The sequence below is a fragment of the Amaranthus tricolor genome, chromosome 11 (genome assembly GCF_026212465.1).
Source record: "Amaranthus tricolor cultivar Red isolate AtriRed21 chromosome 11, ASM2621246v1, whole genome shotgun sequence".
Classification (NCBI taxonomy): Eukaryota; Viridiplantae; Streptophyta; class Magnoliopsida; order Caryophyllales; family Amaranthaceae; genus Amaranthus; species Amaranthus tricolor.
Genome location: NC_080057.1, coordinates 1,196,578 through 1,211,483, shown reverse-complemented (window position 1 = coordinate 1,211,483; position 14,906 = coordinate 1,196,578). Strand labels below are relative to the sequence as shown.

General features: G+C 34.7%; 3 protein-coding genes across 3 annotated transcripts; 2 read left to right on the top strand and 1 right to left on the bottom strand.

Annotated features, from left to right (window-relative positions):
• The first annotated feature begins 325 nt into the window (after window positions 1-325).
• LOC130827243 (probable receptor-like protein kinase At1g49730) lies at window positions 326-3,319 on the top strand. Its single transcript, XM_057692909.1, has 7 exons — window positions 326-466; window positions 1,494-1,749; window positions 2,031-2,083; window positions 2,164-2,231; window positions 2,676-2,765; window positions 2,849-2,879; window positions 2,966-3,319. The coding sequence occupies exons 1-7, from the start codon at window positions 373-375 to the stop codon at window positions 3,253-3,255; spliced, it is 882 nt and encodes a 293-aa protein (XP_057548892.1). The 5' UTR covers window positions 326-372; the 3' UTR covers window positions 3,256-3,319.
• Window positions 3,320-3,462: 143 nt separating this feature from the next.
• Window positions 3,463-6,448, bottom strand: LOC130827242 (dnaJ protein homolog ANJ1-like). Its single transcript, XM_057692907.1, has 6 exons — window positions 6,068-6,448; window positions 5,017-5,179; window positions 4,772-4,910; window positions 4,401-4,677; window positions 4,117-4,315; window positions 3,463-4,035 (listed from the first exon to the last, which is right to left on the bottom strand). Exons 1-6 carry the CDS (start codon window positions 6,215-6,217, stop codon window positions 3,716-3,718), a joined length of 1,248 nt encoding a protein of 415 aa, XP_057548890.1. The 5' UTR covers window positions 6,218-6,448; the 3' UTR covers window positions 3,463-3,715.
• Window positions 6,449-7,330: 882 nt separating this feature from the next.
• Window positions 7,331-13,379, top strand: LOC130827360 (outer envelope protein 39, chloroplastic). Its single transcript, XM_057693054.1, has 11 exons — window positions 7,331-7,790; window positions 7,900-7,966; window positions 8,297-8,332; window positions 9,905-10,049; window positions 10,204-10,362; window positions 10,479-10,549; window positions 10,657-10,735; window positions 10,849-10,964; window positions 11,850-11,997; window positions 12,495-12,564; window positions 12,725-13,379. The coding sequence occupies exons 1-11, from the start codon at window positions 7,757-7,759 to the stop codon at window positions 12,880-12,882; spliced, it is 1,083 nt and encodes a 360-aa protein (XP_057549037.1). The 5' UTR covers window positions 7,331-7,756; the 3' UTR covers window positions 12,883-13,379.
• The last annotated feature ends 1,527 nt before the right edge of the window (window positions 13,380-14,906 follow it).

The following is a 14,906-nucleotide window of genomic DNA, read 5'->3' as shown; positions in this document are numbered from 1 at the left end:
CTTTCATTTCTAACGATAAGTAGACATTAATCTTTAATGGGATGGACCTAAGATATGTCTCTTAAAGAGACGGTCTCTGAAGAGACTAGTTGATGATTGAATATGAGTACAATTTACAAACCCCCGCCTAATTATCTTCCCTACCAAAGGACAAACACTGTTCTCCCGTTGGATCAAACTCATTGCATTTCTAAAGCTACTAAAGTTAAAGCTCATCATTTTTTTTTTAAATTTTATCTTTAATTTGTCCCCACAAAAAAATATTAATATAGTATAAAGAAAAGTGAAATTAAAGCAAAAAAATTAAAAATAAATATGGATCAAGAACAAGACTGTATTGCTGCACTGTATCAGGTAGACTACCAATCATAAATGTCTAAAACTCAAGTTTCTTCCTCTTCTAGCAACACAAGAAACAGTCATTTCTGCAAATTCTTCCGTTTATTCCTTAACTCGGATCATTCTCGTAAGTTTTACTCACTCCATTTCATTTTGCTTGTATCACTCAGAATCTTAGTCAAAAATCAAGAAATGCAAATTCTAGAGTGATACTCAACTTTCCCTTTAAATTAGGTGCATTGTGATTCTCATAGCTTTTTGAATTCCATAATATTGCAAAATTTAAAAGAATAGAATGAAAAAATAAAAAATGGATATAATCGATATTTTTACTCTGATTTTTAACTTATATATGCAAATATTTAGATTTTTCTTTTTATTTATGATTTTGTGGCCTTATTCATAAGTTTAAGCTAGTGCATAGATTTATATAGTGTATTTTTAGTATTATTCAGTGAACAAATAATTTATAGGTGTGTGCATTTGTAAATCAATGTAATTAATGTCATTTTGTTTTAACTCAAAGTGCTTAATCCATATATTGCAAATGTAAAATTACATCTACAAAGTTGTCAAATTTTTGTTCATGTGAAAGTTTGCAATTAAGGCTCAAATGATATTATGATAACAATAGTTTTATTAATACAAGTATAAAGGTTGCATATATTTGACTCTTTGGTTGTTGCTTAGTAGAAAACCAAGGGTGATTCTTAGCATTTACAAGGTATTCGGCTTCATAAAAACTCCTATAGTTTGGAGCTTCAAATATTAGTTTTATTAATTTACATACTTTTCTTTTGTTTTAGTTCAACCATTTTATTTTTAGGCTTAAAATTTCAAAATAAAAACATTAAGGAAATAAGGCCTTAAAAGTTTATAGTGTATTTTTGCTCTGCCCCTATAAAAACCACTTGGCATCAGAGTAACGGCATATGGTTGGTAACAATACACAAATCATTCTATTTCAGCTTTTCAAAACAAAACAAATAGATCAAATGCAAACCTGATAAAAGTTTGTTGCTTTCTAAACCAAAATCACTGTTTTGTTCCTTAAAAAACACTTCAAATTTTTTCTATATCCATATAATGACCTCACACTTTGTTACAATGTCACTTTACTTAACTGATGTATTGAGCTTATTTGTTGATTACAGGCCAAGTTAGCTATCTGAAGCGCGTTTCATTGAAGGAGCTAAATAGAGCAACTGATGGATTTGGAAGAATCATTACTTGTGACTCACAAACCATAACCTACCAAGCCAGATTTCAGGATGGTTCAGTATCTGTAGTCAAAGAAGTTAGAAGTTTCGACGAAGGAAATGAGTGCTTCAACAAAGAACTGCAGCTTTTAGGTCGTTTACATCATCGACATGTTGTAGCTCTTCGAGGATACTTTGTTGGTCGTAGAAGGTCCAATCCAATTCCTAACTCTTCTGTTCATTTTTTGTCATTGCGTACTTCAACTAGTTTTAACCAATGCCTGGCCTGAAACACCCAACTCGACCAGAAAATCCTGCAGGATTGGCTTGAAAGTCCATCCCAAACTGGCCTAAAAGGCGTGGGTTTCGATTTATCAAGATAACAACGCAATCGTATTCCCACCCTTTTTCACATGATAACAAGAAAAACTATCAAGTTACACTTTTATCAATTATTTTTCTTTAGTTTTGAACAAATTTTCTTTTGATCAGTTTCCTGATATTCGAGAACACTGCAAAAGCGAGCTTGAAGGAACATCTGAATGGTAATGTCAACATGATCTATCGTGCATTTTGAGTTTTTAACGCAATATAAAGCTTCTGATAGTTTGGCGTTGTATATCAGATCCTTTGAAGACTCCTCTGAGCTGGAAAACTAGAGTGCAGATTGCCATCGGTGTAGCAGCTGCACTGGTAGGTTGAGTGTTGCACTGCTTCTTTCGCCTACTTTTCACATAATTATGCTTTTACTCGTATTTCTTCATTGATGTCTGAAAAAAAATACCCTGTTTTCTTCATGTCACTAGATAGGAATAGGATAAGGTACGTTTCGATAAAGGATGGAGCCAAAACTAATCAGCATCGAGTAAAGTTAACCAACTTGACTCGATGTGCAATTCAAATAAAGGCAATCAAATTTGACTCGAGTTGCAAGGATTATCTTGACCCGAAACGCATCTTGAATGCTGGCCTAGCTTACAAAGTAAAACATTATCAAATCCGACAGCCTAGCCTTAACAAGCGTAGACAGTATTGTGTAATTTTCATTGAATGAAGTTAGATATTCATAAATTCATTGTCGTTTGTGTTTCTTGATCTTGTAATCATCTTTGGGTATGATTATCTCATGTATTACAGGAGTATCTTCAGTTCTTCTGTGAACCACCAGTAGATCACATTGACATTAGTTCAAGTAATATCATCTTAGACGAGAAATTGGTTCCAAAGGTTAGAATACTTTCTCGTCTACTCGTACATGAAAGTTATACTTCTGTTCTCAATATTCATCCCTCTTTCTTTTGTTTACACAGCTTTCGAATATCAGCTGTCTTTGCACAGAAGGTAAGAACATTGAAGTTGCAGCACCTAAAGGGTAATATGGGATTAACTTGTAAGCTAAGTTTCGCCTTTCTTGTGTTACGCTGTAGAACGAGCGAACATTCTACCTCAATTTGGCGCATTGCTACTTGAGCTAATTACGGGTCAATCTTCAGCAAAGGAAAGTGCCAATATAGCTAAATGGATCCATGATTTGCGCTCTAGCTTATCAATGCACAATATGATCGATCCAGAACTCGAAGTTAGTTGCAGTTCCAAAGAGCTAAGGGACCTTCTCAATGTTGCAAGATTGTGCATAAAAGTAGAGAATACAAGAGCCTTCAGTATTTCACATGCTTTTTGGTATCTACAAAAGAGGTTTGGTGTTGCTTGTGACTAGAGATGTTTAACGAGGTGGATCGACCCAACAGGTTAAGGGTCAGGTTGCATTTTAATGGATCATTAGCAGGTCAAGGTAATAACACGTCCAGCCATTAACTTGAAAAGGTTATGTTGCATAAAAAAACCAAACAAAATGTAAAACTATCCTTGTTTTTTTACTTGTATGAAGTAATAGACGAAAATGAAGTTAGTACATCCATCCTTATACAAAATGTAGCAATTTAAGTAGACAGCTGCCGTCAGTCAAATGTTACTGAAAATCAGGCCAAAACACCATAAGCAAGTCAAAATTTAACGTTGTGAAGAATCTGTCATTAGCCATTGACGAGTACCACCAGTACATGTTCTATACACCAACCCGTTACAAAGCTTGTACGATAACTAACAAGAAGCAACATCCAGGAATACACCACTAATATGTAGTGAAATTAAGTCATTATTCGTTAACATGAATGGAATCACTGTTGAGCGCATTGGACTCTCTGAGCCCCAGCAGGTTCATCATCTTCATCATATGCTTCCTGCTGCGCATGGGTTTGCTTCCTTTTCATCTCTTCATCAATGTTGACATTGTGCAATGTAGTCTCTTCACACTCATCCAACTCCATGTCTGTGAGTGACATTGATGGTCTAGGCGGCAAAATCGTTTCAAGTGCTTTTACCTGATCGGGATTCAGGGAATCGGGGAACTCCACTGAGAAGTGTATGTACAGCTTGCCCTTCATGAACGGCCTTCGGTGGATCGGCATGCCCTCATCATAAATCGCCTTAAACTGACCTGCTCACAAAAATACAGATTAATCGAAATTGCATAAAGCGAGTGCGTGGATAATTTTTCCAACTACCAAGTAGAACTAACCAGGCTTGATGACTTCTCCGGGGAGTGATTTGATAAGAAGTTGCCTCCCGTCAAGATGGTTCAACACAAATCTGAAACCACAGAGAGCTTCAGTGAGGCTCAAGGTGTGCTCATAAAAGAGATCTTCACCCTTTCGCTTGAACCTCGGATGGTCTTTCTGCTGCACTACAAAGACGATATCTCCAGTGACAGTATCAGGCTGCACAGATTGAAACAGTGCAAGTCATCAACCAAAAAATTCAGAATTCACATCAGAAAACATAAGCCAGAATTGGTGACATTACCGCCTCATCAGCCTCTCCGGCAAAAGTAATTTTTTGATCATGCTGCATACCCTTCTCCACAACTACTTCCAGAACTTTCTTCTCCGGCACAACCTTATCTCCCTTGCACTGAGGGCATCGATCCTTGTCACTAATCGTCTGTCCGGTTCCTTTACATTCATTACACGGGTGCTGCATCTGCTGGATCATTCCAGGGCCGAGCTGTCTGACAGACACCTTCATACCGGTTCCTTGACATCCTGAACAGTTCATGGAAGCTCCTGATTTTGACCCTTTACTGTTCATGAACAAGGCATCAATCAAGTTAGCAAAAGCTTGAAATACAGAGCTATACCTTGGGTTCAAAACCCATCCAAGCATGAAATACCCACCCACTGCATTTCGAGCATATCACATTACGCGAGAGGGAGAGCTTCTTGGTTGTACCACAATAGAGATCTTCAAGTGACACCTTGAGAGGATGAATTACATCTTCTCCCCTTCGTTGCCTTCTTCCTCTACTGCTGCCACCTAATCATCACCATTCAATGTATTTACCATTTACATCAGTAAGTGTAATCATCATCAAAGACCAATATTAGCAATTCATGGAGCTTAATCATAATAGGTTACCCACCAAATGGACTTCCTCCAAAGAAGGACGAGAAGATGTCGAAAGGATCGTGCATGCCGCCACCTCCACCCATTCCTTCTTTAAGAGCATCCTCACCATATTGATCATAGATCTCACGCTTTTCAGGATCGCTCAGGACCTCATACGCATGAGCCAACTCTTTAAACTGAAGCATACACAGTGTAAGTCAATCGTTAATCGACACTTGCAAAACTTGATCAGGTAACGATTGCAAAAAGAATTTCATGGTAAGCTATGACAATTTCTATGTTATGATACTCCACATAGTTCCCCACAATCAATCAATTGTTCTAACTCATGAATCAAAATCTTTCCTACATCAATCAATTTCACATAATTACCAACAATCAAGCACATGATTCATCCCAAATTCATATTCTTTACTAACATTGTGATTGAAAGGGAAGGAATTTATAGGGAAACATCGACTTTTGATGTTAAGAATACAGTCTCTTTAGAAACAATCATTTTCCTTCCTTTCCCCTTCCCCTCTTCTAAACAAACAAGGTACACCCTCCTTTCATACCCATCCCCTTCCTTTCCCTTGCTTCCCTTCCCCTTCCTTTCCTTTCTTCCTCTCCTAAATTACTATCCAAACATAGTGCAAGTCTTCCATCACAATCAAATAACTGATTCAACCCAAACTAGTCATGGACGCTATTCATCAACCCAACAAACCAATCCAAGAACCCAATAAAACCACAAAATACCATTTTCTTACAATCTCTTAGAAAAATAAAAACCAATATTCCATACCTTTATAAATTAAAAATACACAAAATTGCCGGTATTCATCAAAATGCGCAATTCATCTCAACAAAACTATTATAAAAAAACTCCATGGACAACAAATCCACAAAATTACGCACAAAATTTCAAAATTATTATAATCACAAATCACAACACACCCATCATTAATCCACAGCAACCCGACATTCAAATCACTTAATAAAACGATCAAACATTTAACTAAACAAATAAATTACAACAAAATAATAGCAACGACAATCAATTCATAAAAGAAATATGATACCTTTTCAGGATCACCACCCTTATCAGGGTGATTTTTAATTGCTGCTTTTTTATAAGCCTTCTTTAAATCCTCAGGTGATGCATTCTTTGGTACACCTAAAATCTCATAATACTTTGTGTTATCACTCTTCTTAGGCGCTCTACCAAACATTTTTTCTTTCTTTACTTTTTTGTTCTGGGTTCTTTGCCCTTGCTAAAAAGATAACGACTTCAAGATTAATTTTCTTGGGGTGATTCTTCTTAGTTTAGGAATTTATATATGTGACGGGTTTGAGAAAAATACCATAATTTTCCAAAAAGGAATTTTTCTTTTTTTTTTTTTTGTTTTTTGGATGGTTACGATTGAAGGGTGAGAGTGTGAAGTGTGTTTGTGACCCTTTATTCGGTAAAAAAACAGAAGGGTCTAGAATAACATTATTTTAAAGTTGTTCTAGATTCTTCTCCACAGATCGAGGTCTACTCTTAATTTGGTTTTTCTTTTCTTATTTATATTTATTTTAAGAAATTTTAAGTTGTGATTAAACTTTTTCTTAAGTTATATGGTGATTTTAAAATTTTAATGTAATAGACAAAAAATTAAGTACTTTTGTTAAATTAAATATTCATTGTGAATAGTTTTTGAAAATATAAAAATATATTTTATGGGATTAAATATTCATTTTGCAAAATTTTTTGAAAACATGCCCTACAGGAATAATTGCTTCTTTTTATGAAAATAAAATTTTACAATAATACACAAAAATATTTAAAGCCTATGGTCACTATGTGAATAAAAGAATGTTGTCCACCACAAAACTAGGTCGAATTTCTCTATTTATCTTAGAAAAAATTATACTAAATAATTCCACATATTCCCCATATATTGTGACTATTGATTATTTCTAAATAATTAAATTTTTATATATTTTTTACTGATAGTTGTTTTGCTATATTTTAATCGACTATTGTAAATACCTACCATTAAAGAGGAGTTGAGTTAAACCAATGAAGAAACATAAGGAGGAAGAAGAAGTGAATGTAACGGCTAGTAGCTACCTACAGTAACCGATTAGAAGAATGTAGAAATGGGTGATGTTAGTAAAAAATATACAAAGGTTGGATTATTTAGAATAATCAATAGTAGAGATTATTTATAGGCATTAGGTGGGATTATTCAACACTTTATTTTATTTTAAAATGTGAATTTGTTATCATTAAAATCGGTAATTCAAACTTAGTACCTTACGCAAAGAAATCTCTACTTTACATAAAATGTACACATTAACACAAGTATATCACTAAATGAACTATGCCTAACTTTCATTCAAAATCAGATAGATCATCTGATTTTTAAAATTAAATACCGAATATTTTTAATGGAATATTTTTAATAAACGGATCGAATATTTTTAACCCCCTACAATCATCTCGATTAACTCTATTGATTGATCATCCTTAGAACGGATTAAGATTAAGATGCCCATGTATAATGAAATGGATAGTTCACAACGAGGAGAAAGCCCAAACATAAAGTAAGAGACAACTTCTCCATACAATTTAACCCATATACTACTCCATACAAAAATCGTCCTTCCCACAATCCCACCTATTAATATCTCTCTATTTCAATTCATCTTGTTAAAAACCAATTGTGTCTTGTTTTCTTTTCATTTTGGGTCTAAATTTTCATGGTTGTTTTTGGGTATTATCCATGGGAGCTCAAAAGAGCATCCATGCTGGTAAAGGTCGGTTCTTTTTTCGCACAATTGCGCTTTATTACGATGGATAACCTGAACTTTGTTATCACCATTTTGATTTATACTAAGCATTGTTTTTTTTCTTGTTGGGGTTCAGCCAAAATTGATGTAAATGTTGATTTAACTCACAAATTATGTGCTGCTTTGATGCTATCTCCTTTCAGGTTTTTCTCTCTTACACTATGTTTGAATTAGATATTTGGAAGGAAAGGAAAGGAAAGGAAAGGAAAGGAGAGGGGAACTGAGGAAGATTGGTGTGTTTTCTTTCAAATATATTGCAAGAGTTTATTATGTCAACAATGTGGAGGACTTCTTCTTCCAATTCCCTTCCCTCCATTTCCCTTCCTTCCCCTATTGATATCGAAATGAAGGAAATGTAATCCCATCATTCCTCTCCCTTTTCTTTCCCTCCAGTTTCTCCTATCTCATTGAGCTAATACCTATAGTTTCAATTGTTTATTGACTAATCTTTGTTGTTTCAATCTTTTCAATAGGAATTCTGGTGGCCCTCTTTCATTAATTATTGGAAGGTAAAGGTTTTGCTTACTCTTTGAAGTTAAAAATGAGACATTTTATGCCAATGTCAAAACAAAAAAGTCTGGATTTTTATGGTTAATATGGTGATTGTTGTGGAATGAGGCACTTTGTTATGTTCATGTTACTATGTACTTCACTTTCAATGTGTGGTTCCAGCTGTATTCATTTTGTTTGCTGTTGTCTGAGCTCTGTTGTTTCAATTAGTTGTTAAAATTTGGATTGTCTTCACATTTTTTAAAATTCAAGCCTAATTAGTGGTGCTCATTTAAACAATAAGGTACTTTCTAGGCCCGCTTGGATTGAGTGTAAATATTTAAGGGAGTAATAAATAAAAGTCAAAGTATGAAAACAAAGTTAGATAGATATTAGACGAATTTAATTGTTAAAGAGGTGGAAATAGTTAGAAAGTAATGAAATATGGGTAAAATAGCAATTGGCTTCCTCATTTTGGACTTTGGAGTATAAATTTACCCTAGGGGAGGGTGGAGGAAGACTTTTCCCCAAATGAGGAAAATCATCATTCTTTTTTATTCATTTTTTGGTTTAATCTCATTCTACCACTTTTACAATTATTTTAATTACTTCATTTGCACTTCTACTTACCTGTATTCCATTAATTTGACTTTTTTACCTCTTAAATATTTGTACTCAATCAAAGCAAGCCCTTAAGGTTCATATGAATTTATTTCTTTGGTTATTCATTGTTTTGACCTTGTTTATATGTCTTTTATTTTGGATTATGATGAACTATATTGAAATGTATTTTTAAATCACATGTACTTTTTATATATGTGAAGTTTTGGATGATGTTTGCTGCCAAGAGTTACTTGAACATAATGTTTTTGTTTCATTCGGGTCATCAAGTTGATCTCGGTTTAAGTGCTTTGGGTCAGTTTGAAATCGGGTTTTGTGTCTATATTGTTTTTTTACATAAATGTAAATTATTTTTGAAGTTGGATTAAATCGACTTTGGTTATAAGTTCGAGTAAAATCGGGTCATCTAGTCTGTTTTTGAACACCTGTATAATTAACAAGGGTGATCCACGCAAACCCAACCTATGTAAGAGCCATTTACACTATGTTTGGATAGCAAATTAAGAGAGAAAAGAAAGGAAGGGGAAGAGTTAGGAGGGAAAATGCATCTTGTTTCTTTAGAAGGGAAAGAGTTACGAGGGAGAATGCATCTTGTTTGTTTAGAAGGGAAGGGAAGGGAAAAAGGAAGGAAAATGAGTGTTGTTTTTCCAAATCTTTTCACCTTGGGAGAGATTATATTCTTAACAAAACTTGTCCATGATATCCCTCCAAACTCCTCCCCTTCCTTTTTGTTATCCAAACAAGAGATTCTCCATATATTCTTCATCCTTCCAAATCCCTCTCCTTCCTTTCCCTCCATTTCTCTCTATCCAAACATAGTGTTAATGGTAATGGCTTAATATATTGTTTTTTTTTTAACCTTGTTGTAGGTCTACGTGAATGTTAAAATCTGGTTATAAGACTTCAAGTTCTGATTTTTTATACTTAACGTGAGGGTAATTGATATTTAACGAATTTCTTATGTATGGCAGCTTGTGTATAAAGCACCCTAATTTATTTGGTGGGAGTGAAAAGCTTGATGTATTTTGGGACAAGGGATTATATGACACAAGTATCTTGGTGGCATATAGGAGGCCGAGGCCTGAATGGCTTCCTCAGCAGTCTCTTGCGCTGCAGGTTTGTTCACCCCTTCTTGTTTAGCTGTCCTTCATATTGGCTAATTTTAAGCTTTTGTATAGATAAATCTATGCAGAACAATTTGTCTAGATATCTTGAGCATTTGGAATTTTTTTAATGGAACTTCTTATGCAAATGTATTCTTCTACACCAGCATTCTATTTCACCTGAGATTGGAGTACATGGTTTGCCTCTCGATAACTTTTCTCAGTCAGGCAGTGGGGGTGTGAATCTCTGTCGTTCTTCTGTGGGGTTAGACTTGAGCGAGCCTGCTAGTACAAACTGGAACAGTACGACGAGTATAAAATTTGAGGTGATTTTACATGTTACAAATTAAAAACTTTGCTTTTTGATTTGGAAATTCAATACTTTGTGAATTGATGCCCAATCTTTAAATGAAAAGTTTGTCAAATTTTGAATCACGTGCAGCATGTTCGTCTTGTGAGTGATGAAGGTCGTCCTATAAATCGAGATCTTGATGGTTTTCCCGTGACTTGCAGGTTATTGACACTATCCAGTATCCACTGTTAGTTTGTTTTTATACATGAGTGAAGGCTTATTTTCTTAGCATTGGATCTTGATTTTATTTCCTGAAATCTTGTTGCAGCGGAGGGAATGATGATAGTATGGTGGTGTTAAAGCAAGAAACTCGCTATGCCAGGGCTAATGATAATTGCTTTAGTCGTGTAACATTCTGAACTTGTGATCTATGATGTGAACTTCTCTACACACAATTCTAGAAATAGCAAATGAGGTTGTCTTGCTTGCCACTTAAAAGTTGTTCTTTGTTTGATTGCAGTTTAGCTTGCACATAGAGCAAGGAATCCCGGTTTTCTCTAAGTGGCTTGTATTTAACCGATTCAAGTTTGTAGGGACCAAGGGTATCAAGCTCGGGCCTGCTTTTTTATTGACAAGGTGATCATTTTTACTTGGCATAAACTACAACGTGCTAGCACTTGAACTCTTAGAAACTTGGAGGTGAATAAAATGTTGTAGTCTTGTATTGCATGCATCCCTATTCCCTAAACTCCAAATAAAGGGGAGTACAGAAAATAGAAGAATAGGAAGAGTTGCATTGACTCTCAATATATGAGATAGGGGATCAGGGGATCGATTGAGGAGACTTGAAGGATTATGCTCTTAGTTGTAAAATGCGTGGCGCAAAGGCTCTGCACCACGCCTAATCGTACCTCAGGTGCCTCCAACATAAAAGGTGCAAAAGAAATATTCATTTTCTAAAATTTGTGTTGAAACCATCACCTCAAGACATCCCCTTGCCTTGACTTGTTAGAGGTGCTCTTTAGCGCCTCAATTGTAGGCTCTGCAGTTATAGCTGAATGAAAGAATTAATTATGTGAGAGTATGAACTATGATATCAAATATCGACTTAAAAGAAAACGGAGGATACTAATAACTAAGCTCCTTTGCGATGAGAAAACAGCCATTGTATGAAGTATGAACTATGATATCAAATGTCGACTTATTGTCTTCACATTTAGTATACTCTTTCATATTTTCATGGGATTCTTTCACGATTTTTGTAGAATTTTAAATTAAATGGCAGTTTACATTATCATCACTTTCACAAGAATTTCTGCCATCAGAATTACATTCACATGGGACAACATCAATTTTGTGCTCCATCATATTGTCATATAATTTTTTTTTACTATGCTCATCCCTGGAATATTGAATGCATACACACATTCCTCACATTGCAGTCTTGTGTCTTATCTGAATATTTATATGGTTACCGTGTTGTATTCTATTTTCATGATTCTTACACAAAGTTATCAACAGTGTGACCGGAGGTTCAATTGTGGGGGATATGGCTCCTTACCAAGCATTTGCTATTGGTGGTCTTGGTAGTGTTAGAGGTTATGGTGAAGGTGCTGTTGGCACTGGAAGATCATGTATCATTGCAAATACTGAATTGACATTCCCGTTGGTATGCTCGTACTTTTGCATTTGATATTGCCACATATCTAATAGTCATTAAATGCTATTTATTTTTTTCTTTCTATGGCCGACACTTCTGTTCTTTGCTCTTTGACCACATTTTGTGCACCGGAATATTGCTAGTGTAGTTTGGATCACATCCTGGATCATCCCAATATGTGTAGCATCTTAGTTATGCAAAATTGTCTTTTAGATTGTGATCCATAAAGATCCTTTCTTAGATGTTGCTCTACCAATCTCATCACACGCTTCTCCAAGTATGCTTCTAAATCCTTGGGTTGAGAGATGATGATGCTTGATCTTAAGATTCATCTCTCGCTGAAGATCTTGATCTTTGCATTTGATGACCTAGGAAATGCGAGTTTGTAGTGCACATCTTAGAATCGGGGTGTCATGAAAAGGAATGGGGTCATTAACGTTTACTTCCTTGCATTTCTATTTTACCGGTCTTCCAGTATTCTTCAGACCCTTTTGTATTGTTTGCAGAGCAAAATGTTAGAAGGTGCAATCTTCGTAGATTATGGATCCGATCTGGGTACAGGTCGTCTTGTTCCAGGTATGGTCTATCTCTCTGTTTAAGCACTTTACATAAACTATACAGAGCTTGATTTTCAATCTTAAAAAGAATATAGTGGTTGGCACTGTGTTCGTAACGTCTTCTGCAAACTCAGATTATGCTTTCAATTTAGTTATGTCTTTCGTATTGGAAATGACAGGAAACCCGGCTTTAAGACAAGGCAAACCAGGAAGAGGAGCTGGAATCGGGTACGGCTTACGCTTCAAATCACAAATCGGTCATTTCCAAGTCGATTATGCTATGAATAGTTATCAACAGAGAACTGTCTACTTTAACATCACCAATGTACCTTCATGACAGTCCGTTGATTTAGTTCTTCCTGGTTTGGGAGTTCTTTTTTGGTTTATACTTTTTTAGCCGAGAGAAGCTCGAAACTCATATGGGTATTGTGAATTTGAGATATCGCTTCCAAATACATAACAAAAAAACTCTCATTTCAACACTAGCCTTATAGATTTAAAGATACAACTTCCATAATTCTTTGATCATTCCTACTAATCTATCCCAAGATCATTCATGATTGTCGCTCGAAGCACATTACTAGCTTTCGCCATCAACAAGGCTCGTATTTACAAATTGGGCGTTAACACGAGTCAGCGAACTTGAGCTGATGAAAACTGTGTCGATGTCGTTGCTTGCTGTCTTGTTCGTTGGGTATTTGTTGTACTTTTGTAAGATGTAATAGTAATTGATAAATGGGGTATATGCCTTGTGTAAATTGAACAAACTTTTTTGGTTCAGAATATTAGATTAATTTCTTCATTTAGAATGCATCTTAAAGAAGCTTTTTGGCATTGTTGCTTGTTTTATTTTTGTGGATAACCGACTAAATTAAATAAATTTTGAAATGGTGCCATCCATTCTATTTTACCTACTCATATCTATAATAAAATACATTAACCTATAAACAAGCGTATATTAATTTATAATTTGGTGATAAATTTTAAATTTTATGTCATAGTAAATAATATAATTAATACTTAATTATTTATTAATTCAAATTATAAAATTAATTTTATCCTTGTTAACATACACCCTGACAGCATTGGTTGGCAAAATCCTATAAACTTTAGTCAAATTGTAGATATTTTAACAAAAATAATCAACGAAATATAGTGTTGTGTACTGATTCTGAAAAGCAACATGTAATGCTCAATTTTCTTATATTTTCTTTTCTTTTTTTTTTAAAAAAAAAAAATCTACTTTTAAATAACTACCTTTGGTGGCTATTTTTTGAAATTCTTAACCTTAAGCAGTTAAGGATAAACGTAAATTTTTACCAATTAATATATTCAAAAACCATGTTATAACGATTTTACCAATTAAGGATAAACATGCAAAATTTTTACCATTTAATCTATTCGAATACAATGCTTATTCAAAAACAATGTTATAACGATTTTCCTGTAACACTCCGAGATTTTTTGACATTATTAATTAATATTTTAATGACTTTTGGGTATTTTATAATTACATTAAATTAATTTTGAAATAGTTTTAATAAATTCCTTTCATATATGAATTTAAATATTAACATATAACTATATTAAAAATACGATTGCGACCTCTAAAATAAAGAGGTTCAAATCAAAATTATTATTTTATTTATACGTGTGAGTACACAAAGGTGAGCCTCTTAGTTAGGTCTCGCAAGAAAATAAATCGAGATAAAAGTAAATAAATAAATAAACGTAGTAATAATAATAATAATGATGATGATGATGATGATGATGATGATAATAATAATAATAATAATAATAATAATAATAATAATAATAATAATAATAATAATAATAGCAATTACGAGTATAAAACCGTGAAAACCTTAAATACTCAAGCAAGAACCGTCACTATCCTTCTCTTCCTTCTCCTTCTTTCTCTCTTTTCCCCCTTGCGCCACTAGTGAGCAGAGCAACTGGGCGCCACCAGTCGCTTCACGGCCCGTAGAAACACCAGCAGCTTCCCTTCTCTTCCCCACGACAAAAGCAAGCAGCACCCGACTTCCTCCTCACTCCCACGTGCAGCCCCAGCAGCAGGCGGCTGCAGCTGCGCCTCACAGCAACAGGCGGCTGCGGGTTTGCTTCCCCATCGGCTCCGCGCAGCCCTCCTCCACCACCCATATCTTGAGTCACGACGCCACCACAAGAACCACCAACCTCTTGACCCATTTTCTAGTTTCACCCATTGTAAGCCATCTCACTTTTTAAATTGATTAATTTACTAATTCTAACTAGAATCTACCATGTTTATGAGTTGTGTGTTGATTGAGTATTAGTCTCATTGAATTCTAGTATGGGTAATAGTTAAAAGAATTATCCTTG

Coding starts and splice junctions, on each gene's coding strand:
- LOC130827360 (XM_057693054.1), top strand. CDS start 7,757: ATGGGAGCTCAAAAGAGCATCCATGCTGGTAAAG. Junction 10,363..10,478: donor CGACGAGTATAAAATTTGAG/GTGATTTTACAT, acceptor AATCACGTGCAG/CATGTTCGTCTTGTGAGTGA. Junction 12,565..12,724: donor TACAGGTCGTCTTGTTCCAG/GTATGGTCTATC, acceptor TGGAAATGACAG/GAAACCCGGCTTTAAGACAA.
- LOC130827243 (XM_057692909.1), top strand. CDS start 373: ATGTCTAAAACTCAAGTTTCTTCCTCTTCTAGCAACACAAGAAACAGT. Junction 1,750..2,030: donor TACTTTGTTGGTCGTAGAAG/GTCCAATCCAAT, acceptor TCTTTTGATCAG/TTTCCTGATATTCGAGAACA. Junction 2,880..2,965: donor CAGCTGTCTTTGCACAGAAG/GTAAGAACATTG, acceptor GTTACGCTGTAG/AACGAGCGAACATTCTACCT.
- LOC130827242 (XM_057692907.1), bottom strand. CDS start 6,217: ATGTTTGGTAGAGCGCCTAAGAAGAGTGATAACACAAAGTATTATGAG. Junction 4,678..4,771: donor ATATGCTCGAAATGCAGTGG/GTGGGTATTTCA, acceptor GTTCATGAACAG/TAAAGGGTCAAAATCAGGAG. Junction 4,316..4,400: donor CCGGAGAGGCTGATGAGGCG/GTAATGTCACCA, acceptor CAATCTGTGCAG/CCTGATACTGTCACTGGAGA.